General features: G+C 39.3%; 1 protein-coding gene across 4 annotated transcripts; it reads right to left on the bottom strand.

Annotated features, from left to right (window-relative positions):
• Nucleotides 1-3,694: 3,694 nt before the first annotated feature.
• Nucleotides 3,695-12,921, bottom strand: LOC146295543 (death-associated protein kinase 2). 4 transcript variants are annotated; one of them, XM_084697152.1, is made up of 12 exons: nucleotides 12,784-12,921; nucleotides 10,110-10,281; nucleotides 9,784-10,005; nucleotides 9,123-9,261; nucleotides 8,361-8,490; nucleotides 7,268-7,316; nucleotides 6,717-6,743; nucleotides 6,316-6,468; nucleotides 6,005-6,050; nucleotides 5,522-5,611; nucleotides 4,782-4,868; nucleotides 3,695-4,707 (listed from the first exon to the last, which is right to left on the bottom strand). In XM_084697152.1, exons 2-12 carry the CDS (start codon nucleotides 10,268-10,270, stop codon nucleotides 4,627-4,629), a joined length of 1,185 nt encoding a protein of 394 aa, XP_084553278.1. In that variant the 5' UTR covers nucleotides 10,271-10,281; nucleotides 12,784-12,921; the 3' UTR covers nucleotides 3,695-4,626. The 4 variants fall into 4 exon arrangements, with proteins under 4 accessions (XP_084553278.1, XP_084553279.1, XP_084553277.1 ...); XM_084697153.1 differs by lacking the exon at nucleotides 12,784-12,921 and adding an exon at nucleotides 12,247-12,329; XM_084697151.1 differs by lacking the exon at nucleotides 12,784-12,921 and adding an exon at nucleotides 11,809-11,944.
• Nucleotides 12,922-13,261: the final 340 nt, after the last annotated feature.

Here is a 13,261-nt window from a genome sequence, read left to right as displayed (position 1 = left end):
ATCCACTTCCCCATCATGACTGTCTCAATGTGGGGATGACTAACTACACAGAAAGTCAATGCACTGAAGGACAAGTGCTGTACGAGGTTCACCTCCTGAAACTTCACATCCTTGAGTGACTCATACATTTAAATATGGGGTTGTTCTAATAGGCCTATATTAAGGGTGTGGTTGCATTGTGTAAATGCAGCATGTATCAAATGTTACGTTTTACAAATTGTTAGTGAAATGTACAGCCACCACATTCCAATTCCCCTCACCGATGATGTACAACACAGTAAAGGTAAGGTGGATATGTGTGTATGGGTTAATGTACAGCTTGTTCAATCAGTGAGAGTTTGTGTCCGTGTGGCTGTATGTGTACAGTGTGGCCTATATGAGTCTGAGTGAGTATGCATACAGCATGATATGGATTTAATTTAGTCAGAAAGTAAACAGTCTTCACAAGGTTGGGTGTGTGAAGACAGCATGGAGCATAGCTGTGTGGCTATCTGGACGGCTCCTTGGATAAGCACCGGTTTGCACCATACAATCACGCAATGAGCAAACATCTCTCAGATAAGAAAGAAAGCTTTGCTGAAGAAGGTACCACACCCTATTAAGCACACAGGGGATGAGAGGAAAGACAGCACATGACTCACTGTTATGAACATTAATGCTCCAACCCTGTTTTGACCAAGAAAGCTTTGGGATTCTGTTACTAACCTGTCTTTCTATAAGAAAACCTGTAAAAAGGAATTCCACATAATCCTACTGTACATTTACTACATTTAAAATGTTATATAAATCCGTATCAATCAAGAACGTTTTATTCACACTACTTTATCCTCCAAAATAGTACTCCATTGTGTTATGTGAGGGTTTTTAAGATTAAGATTTCATCAAAGTAATACCCAATTATCTGACAGAATATGTGCTCATGGAGCAACCATTAATTACTGTGTGTTTGTGTGTATGTGTGTGTGTATGTGTGTGTGTGTGTGTGTGTTTGTGTGTGTGTGTGCATGTATGTGTGCAAGACACAGTAGTGAGATAAGTCTCCATTGGTACCAGTCATCCCAATAGGAAAATACAAGTTGAGTCCTGTCTTATCTATCTAAATCCTCCTTTTCTTCCACCTATTTCTTAACATAGTTTTGTTCTAGGTGCCAGTATGGTTGTTGTCTATTTACAGCCAAAGTAACAAGCAAAACTTAGTCCACAAGTAACTGTGACCCCTTTATTGTAAAAATGACAAACGTACTTCTAGGAAAACAACAAGACATCATCCAATGGTTTAAAAAAGGATAGAAGACTGCTATTTCCTCGTGTGCATACTAGGTTAAGTTTAAGGTCCCACTGAGATAGCACCATCTGACATCCGCAACAAGCTTTAGCTGCGTCTGACATCTACTTGTTGCTTTGCAACTGTCAATCCTAATAACTCTTAGAGTAAATAATCATTATCAGTTAGCTACCCCCCCCCCCCCCAAGCATATTATTTATGTCACAGTGCCAGACTACTGCTATGAATCAAAACTTTTCAAGCAAAAGTTGGTATATTGATCATGTTAAAAGGTGAAGCAGAAACATACCTCTCAGTTTCTTGATCTCTTTCCTTCCTGTCTTTGTCCTCTCTCTGTCCCTCTGCCTTCCTGTACCTTCACTGCATCCCCCGTCTACTGTTACTTGCCCTCAGTCCCTCACCCCAAACACACCCTTCCCCCCTCTCTCTCTTTTGTCTCTCTTTCTTTTTTCCTTTTCTTATTCAAGTGGGTGAGGTCAATGAAGGCACCAGTTCCTCAGTTCAGTGTTTCTTCATGGGGCATTTGAGTACAGTGAACTTTTCAGCTCAATCCATGAGATATCCTGTTGAAGAATGTGGAAGAGACATGTTGCTGGTATTAAGTTACATAAAGTCACTTCTCAGTGTACTCAGCCAACAAGGACTAGGGATAACTGCCTGTGTCACTCATAACATTGTGATCCATTGCTTAAAATCCACTATTGACAAAGAAATAGCGCTCTCTCTAAAATCCATCTTTCTCTCTCTCCAGCACACACTATACATCCTGCCTCTGACTTTCTCTTAAAACCATCATCTTCCTCCTCACTCCTCTCACTAGTCATTGTTTAGATTCTATGACCCCATTTGCTGTATAAAACAATGGGGGAATCACTGCAAGTATAATCCATTCATTGCATACAATGAAAACAGTTTAGTGTCACATAACTTGTGCTTGTAAAGGACGTCCTCCAACATTCAAATATGGGCCATTCACAAAACCGATATATATATATATATATATATATATATATATATATATATATATATATATATATATATATACCAAAGTGTTATTACCATCAGATCACATAGGTCAAAGCCACCCAGTCTTATCTTTCCAGAATGATAAAAATACATTTTAAACATTGTCGTAAAGGCTTTCTACTTCACTGTATGAATATGCACAGCAATATTCTTCTGATCTCAGCAAGTATGCCTAATCAAATTTCTCAATAGTACATTTTGATATCCTATCAAAGCCAATTGCTTTACATATTTCATTAATGATAACATAGGCCTACTGTAGCCTACTGAACTGCAGGCCAAACGAAATGTAGTCGAAGCTTCATTCAATATTTGTTTATGTTTGCTCTCTGGTGCTGTGTGATTTCGGAAGGTACTCATTCTAATGCCAGGGAGTACAAGACTCATTGCTGGAGCTACACAACTACACAAATAGAAAATACGCTTATCGTAAATCCTAAATATTGTGTTGTGCTAAAGTGTCTCTTACATGGGCTTTGGACTAACTTACATTTCAGGTTTAACAGTTCAGTGGGAAAGTACGTATAAAAACAAACAAAAGAAAAACATTTAGCCTCACCTGTCTTTCAAGGGATTTGATGTAAACTGAATTTGAGGTGATTTCAGTCAGAAAAAGAAGCGTCAATGCAGAAGTCCACGCGAGGTCTTAAAAGCTTAAGTTTATATATCTTGAAAGTATGCTCTTTGTTAAAATGCTGATCGATTAAAGGTAACATTTTATACTTTACAATGTCGCTGCATTCTAGTCGTCACTTATTATGAAACGATGTCATCAATCGTCACTCCTACTGACTGACCGGTGTTCTCATTTTCTGCTACACATCGAATTGTTATACCAGGGTTTACTGCGCTTGCGCACAACAAGTCTTTGGGGTCAGCACTGTATTTTTGCGCGATTGAAAAATCTGATAAAGTAGCAAAAGTAAAGTGTCCAACACCGGAATTTTTGTTGGATTTGTTATCGATGCTGTGAGACGCAAGTTTGTTGGTCTCTGTGGCACTACTGTGCAGGTCAAAGACGTCAGCACTGAGTGGATAAATAGACATAAAGGTGCACATCCCATAGGAAGTTGGAAAAGTCCAACAACATGTAGGAGATTGTTCCATGCAGAGATTTGGCCTCTTGTTATGTTGATCGCCGTGATTTATAAATCATTCTGACACAAATTTAATTTTTAAAAGGGCCGTGTTGGGACAAACGAATTGCAGAGATGTAACTCAATTATACCCTATAAAACATGATTTTGCCATACCTATCTCTTTCAAATTACAGTCTACACTACACATTACAGAAACCTTTAAAGGTAATATTGATTCCATATGATAAGATAGTTGAACTTGGTGACAATAATATTTAAAAGTAAGTAAGCCTTCACACTATACTGGTATGATACATGTTTATTGTAACAAATAAAACGAAGACAATTCAAGCTTCTTCAAGAAACATGTAAGAAAAATATACTTTCTCACATAAAATTAAGGCTGATTCATCATGCATGTAGAGTATGATAGCATTTACTAAACATGTTTATTACATCAGCATAATTAATATATGATATAGAAGTATCTTTTTTCTTTTTACAAAATATTAGAGTAACAGCAAATTTGTAGTTGATAAGTTTAATGTTTTAATTGGAACATTAATTTAAAACATATGGAAGACTAAGATCTACAAAATTATAAGATTTGCATTTGAATCCTCATGAGAGGTGAACACAGCATATACTTAAGGTTTTTCTGAAACCTTTGTGATGCAATCAATCCTGTACAGCACATTCTCAAATGAGTAACTTTACCGTAATAACAATATTGTTGCTCCAGCTATCTGTTGACCTTTACAACTCCAAAACTATAAAACATGCACTAAACCACAATAATATAGAGCTAAGGACTAGGAAAAAGTCATGCTCAGTGTCCCTCTTTCTCAACACACCAAAGTTAAACTATATGTCCTTTTCTCTCCCAACTCAACAAGTCACCACTTGTCTTGTGTTTGTTAGTTCTATGTTGGATAACCACTGCCATTTATGCATCTGAAGAAATATACGAGTGCAACAATTATTTTGGTGTGTGTGCGGTAAACAGTTTCAAGGAGAGAAAGTCTTTTAGAGGATTTCATATTGCGTTGTGAAAAATTCTACTTTTTGCTGAGGAATCCAAATTCCTTATGGTGTACCCAATAATTCTGTCAGTCCGAGTCTTACCCTCGAGGCCTAAAGGAGTAAGGGGAGTGCAAAAATGTTTGGGCTGTGTCACCACATGTGAAGGCAAAAAAAAAATATCTGTAGTACTTGGTCGCCTCCTTCTGGTCAGACCTATGAACTGCTGCTGAGTCTGCGACGAATGAGAGAGGCTGGTTTGATCTCAGTGTCCTCCTGGTCACTCTCACATTGTCTCTGAAGGAAGAGGGACATCAGGAATTAGACCTATTCCTATTGTGTATGGGCACATTCCTCAGTGTCTGGCTTACCAAATCTTCATCCCCCAATGTGCCTTTCTTGTGCACTAACTTCAGCCGACTCAGGTGGTTGCACATGGACACCATATTATAGGACATCTAAATGGAGGGATACAGCGAAACAGAGAATGGGGAAAGGGGTAAAACAGAGAGAGATAGTGAGCAGAGGATGAGAGAATAAATCAGCCATCGAAAAATAACTAAATAGGCAACATTTTATAGGAAAGAATGACCCATTGCAGAGAAATATACTGGATAAGAATGTACAATGATAAACATGACCAGCTGGTGGCAGAATTCTTACAGAAGAAGGCAAGAAAAAAGGTTACTGCACATGAATTAATTAATTGTCATTATACATGATAAACGTGTGGTCATTTGAGCATGGTCACTTCCTGCAAACACACTGCTACTTACTCATCTTGTTTCTGACATTCCCAATGTTAATTGTAAACATATTTGTCTTTATCCTAACAGTCATTTGTGCCAGCTTATCATGTGAATGCAGTTGACTGGTGAAAACAAATGTTCAGTAAGAGACTTCTAAAGGCTTTGCAGCTCAGGCCTTGTGGTGTCCTCTGGTATTTGTTTTTCTTTCACTCATCCCCCAAGGATGTAACACAAGCAAAACTAAATGCCAATGCAATGAATAGTTTTTTGTATCCATGGCAATGAGGATAATCCTTTTGTTTAATATTGCAATATAACATTATTTACAGATACAAAACGTCTAGGATTCCATTCATACTCACTTTCCACTTCCTCTTGGCATTGAACCTTTTGAAGTTTTTTATGTTAATAGAAGAGCGGTTTCTGTTAGCCAACTGTGTTCGTGTGAGTGGCTAAAAATACAAGAAAAACAAATAAGAGGCCAAGATGAAAATAAATCAACACACACACGTGGTGGAGTCTGGGGGAACTGTATCTATGGTTACATACCAAGTCCCCCATCTCGAATAGTAGGATGTTTGATTTATATAGTGCCAGAGCTCAAGGACACTTTACAATAGTAATACAGTAATACACAAACAATGAACAATCATGGACAAAAAACAATCCTAAAACTTTGAACCAAGCATCAAATTTATGGTTGAACAGTATGGTTTCATTGAGAGATGCGATATTGGCAGTCCGAATCATTCCATCAGGAGTGTGATTGGCTAAGGCCGGAACTTCACCACAAACAGTATATTACAATAAAATACACTCTCCAGAACCACAAGACAGATTCTTACCTTGATCCAGGGATGAAGCAGACTCTCTTCAGCTGTCATTCTCTCACTGCAGAAACAGAGAGACAGACAGAGAGACAGACAGACAGACAGTAAGACAATCTGACAAACTTGGTCAGAGACAGAATCAACTCAAGAAGTAGAAACAAGGATGGTTCTTAAAGCAGAACCAATAGATACAAAAATAAAACACAAATAGCCCAATTCTTAGAAGCAGAGAGGTAAACAAAAAAGCATATATACTGAAAGCAAGATGCTAACTGACAAATGGAAAAAAATCCATCTTAATGGAGTAGTTGGCTTTGATAATTTACCTTTGCTCTTTCACAAGAAGCTTCTGGATGAAATCTTTGGCCATTGGGCTGGTGGTTGTGAAATGGCGATCATGGAAATCATAGTTCATGGCTAAGATGTTCTTCAGTGTCTCTTCATCAGTGTCACCTTGGAACGGAGATGTACCACTCAGGCTAAAGAAAAACAAAGTTACAGACATTGGGTCAACGTCAGTATACCAACTACACACTAGATGGCGCTCCGGTGAGGACTAGCCTAAAAGCTTGTGGACTTGTGGATACTCTAAGTAAATGGTTCATTCACTTCAGAAGAGCTAATGAGTCTTAATTTACACAGATGTATAGCTGGTGTGTTGTGACATGGAGACCCCTCTGCCTCGTTTATGATACAGAATATCATTAGGAAACCTCTTTTCACTTACACAATGTAGGTTATGACTCCAATGCTCCTGTGAAATACACAAATAGAGAACAAATGAACTTAACATGATTGTATGGATATGGTTATGTATGTTTTTGGAACAATTTATTTGTGTCAAAACGATCATACAAATGTGTTCCTTAATGTGTTTTTATTTTATTTTAAACAGTGTAGTTGATTATTTCAAAAGTAGACAACAAAACCATTGCTGTGTCTTATCTCTATGTTTGTATGTCAAGAGTATGATGTCATTGGGCACACCATAAACAGACAACCTGAAACATGGATAAGGATCTGTGTCTGTAGGGCAAGAAAAGAACATGCTCACACAAGCCTGAAAGTAGCTCAGGTGAAGGTTTACTGGCAATTGTGAAACAAAGAAGGAACATTGCTCATGTTAGCCAGATAGCACTTAGTAGGAATTGAGAGGGTTTGTGTTATGCTACAGCATTACAGGAGTATGGACCAGAACAACAGTTGCTATATGTCGTTTCAGGATGTAGTCTGTGCTGTTATATGGACATCCATGAGTGTGTGTACGTGTACACTCACCACATGTCTAAAGCTGTGTTCAGAGGGTCATAGGTGATCACCTCAGGAGCTGTGAAAGAGGAAGGGGGGGGGGGGGTTAGTGTGTTCCATGAGGAGAGTAAAGTGTTGAAGTGTGCTGAAGTCAAACACAAATATTAGTAACACGTAAGCACGTACGTAAGCAGTAAAACCAGATTTGTTATGCATATCATTACGTTATACTTGAATACCTCCTAAACGCATAATATTCCATAACCGTCTATGTTAACTCAAAGCATAAGAACGAACAATCACGTGTGCAGATATCAAATGTGAAAGTACATTCTAAAGTAATGACCTTCATTTTAGGATGTAGTGCCTGCCCCTATATCAGCTGACTGGATTGACTTTGAGATAACATTCTTTACTACTGGCATACTGCATTTTGCCATGTAATATATGTTTGTGTAGTAAAAAAAATAAAACATGCATTTTAAACATAATTTAAAATGAGTGTATGAGAGCTTCTCAATATGAAGGCTGATTCTTTGTCTCAAAAAGGTTGGATGTGGTTGATTTAGTTTTATACTTAAAAAAACAGAGCAAATTCTTCAGCATGTTTACTGTTCATAGATTATAGTTTAACCTCAAATGCTAATTTGAACGGACCAGTCTGACACCAGGTTGTCAGTGGCTAACCTATACAGCCTAACACTTCCTATTGCCTGCCAACCTATAAAGCCTAACACTTCCTATTTCCACTTGTAAGAAATCTAAATGGTGATCATGACATGGCACTTTCTACATAACTTTCACTGTCTCCATGGAAACGTCCGGACCTAGACGTCATTTCACTTCCACAAAGAACACAACAGTGACACTAAACAGTACTACCCTGTTCATACACTGAATTATGTAGTCACCTCATAGAACACTAAGGTTATAATACTGCAAAGAGGCAATCACTTCCTAATGTGACTGAAGACTAGCATTAGCATATTGCACATTTGTACTACTAGTTGACCCTGTAGGAATCAAGATGACATAAAGCTGTAACAGGCAATGTAAAGATAATGTATGTAGTACAGTCTATGAATTGACACAGAAATTGTATTTAAAGGACCATACTACTCACGAATGTACTGAGGGGTGCCACTCATGCTCCTGTACTCCTCCCCTGGCATGAAGTGGTGGGCCAATCCAAAGTCAATTATCTTTATGTCAGGGTGTGGGGCCATCTTGTCGGACAGCATGATATTTTCCGGCTGGTTGATGAAAAGAAAACATGGAGAGGTTTATTTGACCATATGGTCACTCACAACAAATGATAACAGTGGGGAAAAAAGGATTGCAATCCTGTTGTTCGTCCAATGCATTTCTTGTCATTCTATCTGAATGGATTTTTACTTATTTTACTTGTACTGATTTGACGTCTTTTCACAGTGTGGCTTAATCTATAATGTTTTATTTGGATTAAATTAAGAGGTGCAATCCTACTGTTATTAGTGTAATTCTGCTCATCTGTATTGGTTACACTCACAGAATACAATAGCCACAATGAGAAGTGTGAAGTGTCATATCATAAGCAAAGCAGTAAGTTTGCATACATAAAAAGTAGCCGGGTCAGAGTCTTCTAGAAGGAGAGCTGAAATTACCAGTTTAGTGAGATTTCGGTGAAAGGGTTGAAAGGTGAGGGGTTTAAAGTGAGATAATGTATCTGCTGTATGTAGACAATGAATGTAATGAATGTGAATGTAATTCCAAAATGTACAGTAATCTTTTCTTAAACTTGAGAGGGATATGACTGTCCATTGTGTCTGGCATAAACTTGGTCAGGGAAATTAGAGGGGTTGAAAGCACAACAGCTTTGGTCACTATGGTTGCCTTCCCTTGTTACCTTGAGGTCAAAATGACCGATGTTTTTGCTGTGCATGTAAGCCACGCCTTCCAGGATCTGCTTCATGAACTGAATGGCATCACTCTCAGTGAGATCCTCCTTTTCCGCAATGAAGTCAAATAACTCTCCACCATTGATACTGAAACAGGAACCAGCAGAAAAACAGGATAGTTACAACCTTGATCAGTTTACATTTACATTTAGTCATTTAGTAGACGCTCTTATCCAGAGCGACAGCAACTACAAGGACATTCCCCCCAAGGCAAGTAGGTGAAGTGCCTTGCCCAAGGACACAACGTCAATTGGCATGGCCGGGAATCTAACCAACAACCTTCTGATTAATAGCCCGACTCTTTAACTGCAAAGTTTACCACTACTAGTTTACTACTACTGCTCTGTACGTCAAATTTTTATTAAAAACATCATCTTCTATACTAGGGATTTGTAATGTAACTTTCTAAGTCAATTCTAACATTCAATACCTGTGTGATACTTGTGTTTTTTTTTTACTGTAATCATTCCTAACATTCAGGTAATAATACCTCCCTTTCTACTTATTGTTGACCCTTACCAGACAGTTAACACCCCATCCTGCCACTCCTCCATCCTTTCCTCATATGTCATCACAAAACCCTTGACCACACTCCCTCTCTCTACTCACAGTTCCAGGATGAGCACCACCTCTGCGCGGCTCTCGAACACGTCCCTCAGAGCCATGATGTTGCTGTGCTGCAAGGCCTGGAGGATCTCCACCTCCTTTTCCACGCTCTTCCTTTCCATACCCAGACGGCTGCCAGCACTCTTGCGGATCTTCAGGAACTTTCCGGCCCAATAGGTGTCAGTGGCCCGCTCACGCACAGACCGCACCTGACCAAAGTGACCACTAGGGTACAACGAGACGCAGAGTATGGACAGCATTTAAATTCGATCTAAAGCTTGATGATGTACTGAAGGTCAATGCTAGAGTGTGATAAGTGCCTGAATTACCATCCCAGTACTTCTCCAATCTCATAGAGATCTTCCACGTTGTCAGTCTTAAAGACAGCCATGGTGCTCTCCTTTGCTTCTCTCACCTTCTGGACCCACGATTGGTTAATGAGTGTCTTATTTAAAGTAATGCTGCATAGTGTAATACACACAGTCCGCATCAAACTGGGACCTGAAATAAAAAAGAGAGAAATACCTCCTTGTTGTTTGCAGGCTATTACAGAACTGTAATAACAAACAAAAAGGCTCAACGACAAGAGACTAAATTTGCAGTGAGAGCTAAATAGAACAGCGCTTGAAGTTCACAGTGTTACTCATCCACTACCAACAGTGTGAAAAACAAGCATCTTCAAATAAAGTTCTATAACCCTACAGAGACCCTCTTGAGTCAAAGTACGTCAGCAACTGTGTCAGATTGGCCGATTTAGCATTGTTACGTAATGAGGCCCTTTAAAAAAAGGAAACATGGGAGATTTATAATGACTTTTGACAAGATGTTACAGTAATTGCTGGGAGGTAACTTGCTGTATCTGCGTGAATTTATGCCTAATTATCTAAACAGAGAGGATGGATGACTACATGAGAGGAGAGAGGGATCATCTTCCATCAACATCCATCATTTAAAGTACTGTGTTAGGAAATGTTGTTGGAGGGGGAGTAAACAAGAGAAAGAAGAGAGAGGCAGCATGTCAGAGTCAACCATGTCAAATTATAAGAAGAGAGAGACAAAGGAGAGAGTCAGTGAGTCAGGGAGGGGGGAGGGAGTGAGTGAGTGAGTGAGTGAGTGAGTGCAGCCCATTGGAAATCAAGTAAGTTCCCATTGTCTTTGAATGAATGACAGCAAAGAAAACATCCATAAATCCTTTACATTTCACACTATGCATCTGGCTTTTACTGACTTTGTCAACAAATGTTGTCATCTGACCCTTGTGTGTCAAAGTGCTGTATCACAGCAACCACATCTCCTCCCTTTGTCCCACTATGTCTGTTTCCCAGATGGTGTTTTCTTCCAGTCCCCTCCCTGCTTCACCCACATCACATTCTACAAAATCCAACTTCCAGCCTCCCACCCCAACACCAGTTAGTCAACAGCCTGAGAACAAATGCATCAATTCAACAGCCTGCACCATCGATACTTCAACAATACCCCTTCCCCAAAGAAGAAAACAGTGATATATGAACCACTCAAGAGTTGAAGAGCACCCTAACCCTAACCTCAAAATGATATGAGGAAAATAAATAACAGTGACGTGTCTTGACAGTTTCCTCTTGGGAAAAGGAATGTGACTAAGCAAGATTGAAAGGCAACTGCCACAAGAGGAACACACAGATAGTCAACCTGGAAAATTGTGCCTATATATGCCTGCATAGTTTCGGGAATATTTACAATAGGTACATATGCATGGGAATTTGCGGGAATGTGACTGGAATCATGCGAATGGGTCTATATATGTATTGCGCAGTGGGAAATGACCTAATTGAAATTGAAACAATTTGTATCAATGTTTTAAGCATGTTCATGTGTTTCAGTGTGTGTGCGTGAGTGTGAATCAGTGAGTGAGTAGCCTATACTTTGACATGTTATACAGTTGCCTACATGCAAACTGCAACTGCATTCTTCTTTTTTAAGCTGAAGAAATGTGTGCAAAATTGTCAGTGAAATGGTAGGCGACAATATAAACAACAAATGAACACCTACCAAAACAAATTCCAACAACCACCTTTCGTCTGTCGCATTCTAGGTCTCTGCAGTAATCTATACAGGCTACGCAGCACACCACCCGCCGTCTCCAACTGCCAGCAAACTTTTAAAGTTGGACGTGGAATGCGGAAAGGTTTTTGCTTCCCTGTCCCACCCCAATTTCCGCGTGGTCGTGGGAGCGAGTTACATCAACAGACGCCTTGCTTACATCCATATGAAACTATGATTTTGAGGAAACGGTTTACTTTGGCAAAATCTTTGAAAGTTAAATAGGTCACTGAAGTAATTTTCACATACGCGCGTATGTACACGCCTCTAAATGGGAGAGAAAAGATTGGCCATCATAAAATAATGTAATAATAATGTTTAATTGTTGCGTGAGTTTGGCATGCTATAGCCTGCTGACCCCTTTTAACAATGGCAAATATTACTTACTTAAACATAGTAAATACAAAATACATCCGTTACAAGGGTCGGTGGGGTCATCTGAGTGAAGCCCACTGGAGAGACTACAGAGAGCTCACGTCGGTTGGGATCATCGTCGCCATGCCAGCATTCCAGTATCACTTTGGGACTGCAAGGGCTACAAAATTCGTCCATCTCTAACGTTCCTAATAAACTGGGAATCTGTCCGAATTAACAGAATTGACAGATCCCCCAAAACTCTCTCTGTCACTGACTCAGTAATACACTCTCTTTCTCTCTCACACACGCACTGCCGCACACACAAACCAATGGCATGCATGGATGTTTAGCAGGACATGCAATTTCATGTCGACAAAACGTTCTGCTTACTGTATCACCACCTTCCTCAGAATTGGAAATCAAAATGTGTCGATTGCGACATATCCACGATGCTATTCACATTATAGCCAATCCTATATATTTTGTTGTCATTGTAAATATACAACCAAATGCATCTTAAACTTGTGTATTCTAATTGAATTCGCAACAATAATAGGCTCGGCTCACCTGCTTTCGAAACTGTCCGCCTCGCTGATCACAGGAACGTCACGATTCGTGCTTGTCCATCCGAGATCCACAATCGTGCGCGGTTGTTTTAAACCAAATAATACTCATAAACCTCTAATAAAGCATGGAGCACTACCCCATCTGTTGGCTATATGGCCTATTGCACGGTCTACTGTCAAATGCATATTTTCGAGTGGCGTGGAAATAAAACTATAGTTTTATAGTGGCTATAGCCAGACCCTGCCAGGTAGCCTAATTATAGATATTATAGCCTTAATTTCCTGAAAACGTACACCATCAAATTAAATTTAGTGATGAGCTGGTTGTATATATATATAAATATAAACATGAACAAGATCCAGAATAATCAAAGCGTATCATACGATATAAAAAGAAAGCGCTTTGAACAAAGCGTTCTTTTTGCGCCACCGTGTGTGTCGAGCTTAACAATGCAGTTGTGCATTAAAGCAAGCACTAA

Source organism: Hypomesus nipponensis, chromosome 4 (assembly GCF_054491055.1).
Source record: "Hypomesus nipponensis isolate SF chromosome 4, ASM5449105v1, whole genome shotgun sequence".
Taxonomy (NCBI): domain Eukaryota; kingdom Metazoa; phylum Chordata; class Actinopteri; order Osmeriformes; family Osmeridae; genus Hypomesus; species Hypomesus nipponensis.
This window is presented reverse-complemented; position numbering and strand designations above follow the sequence as displayed.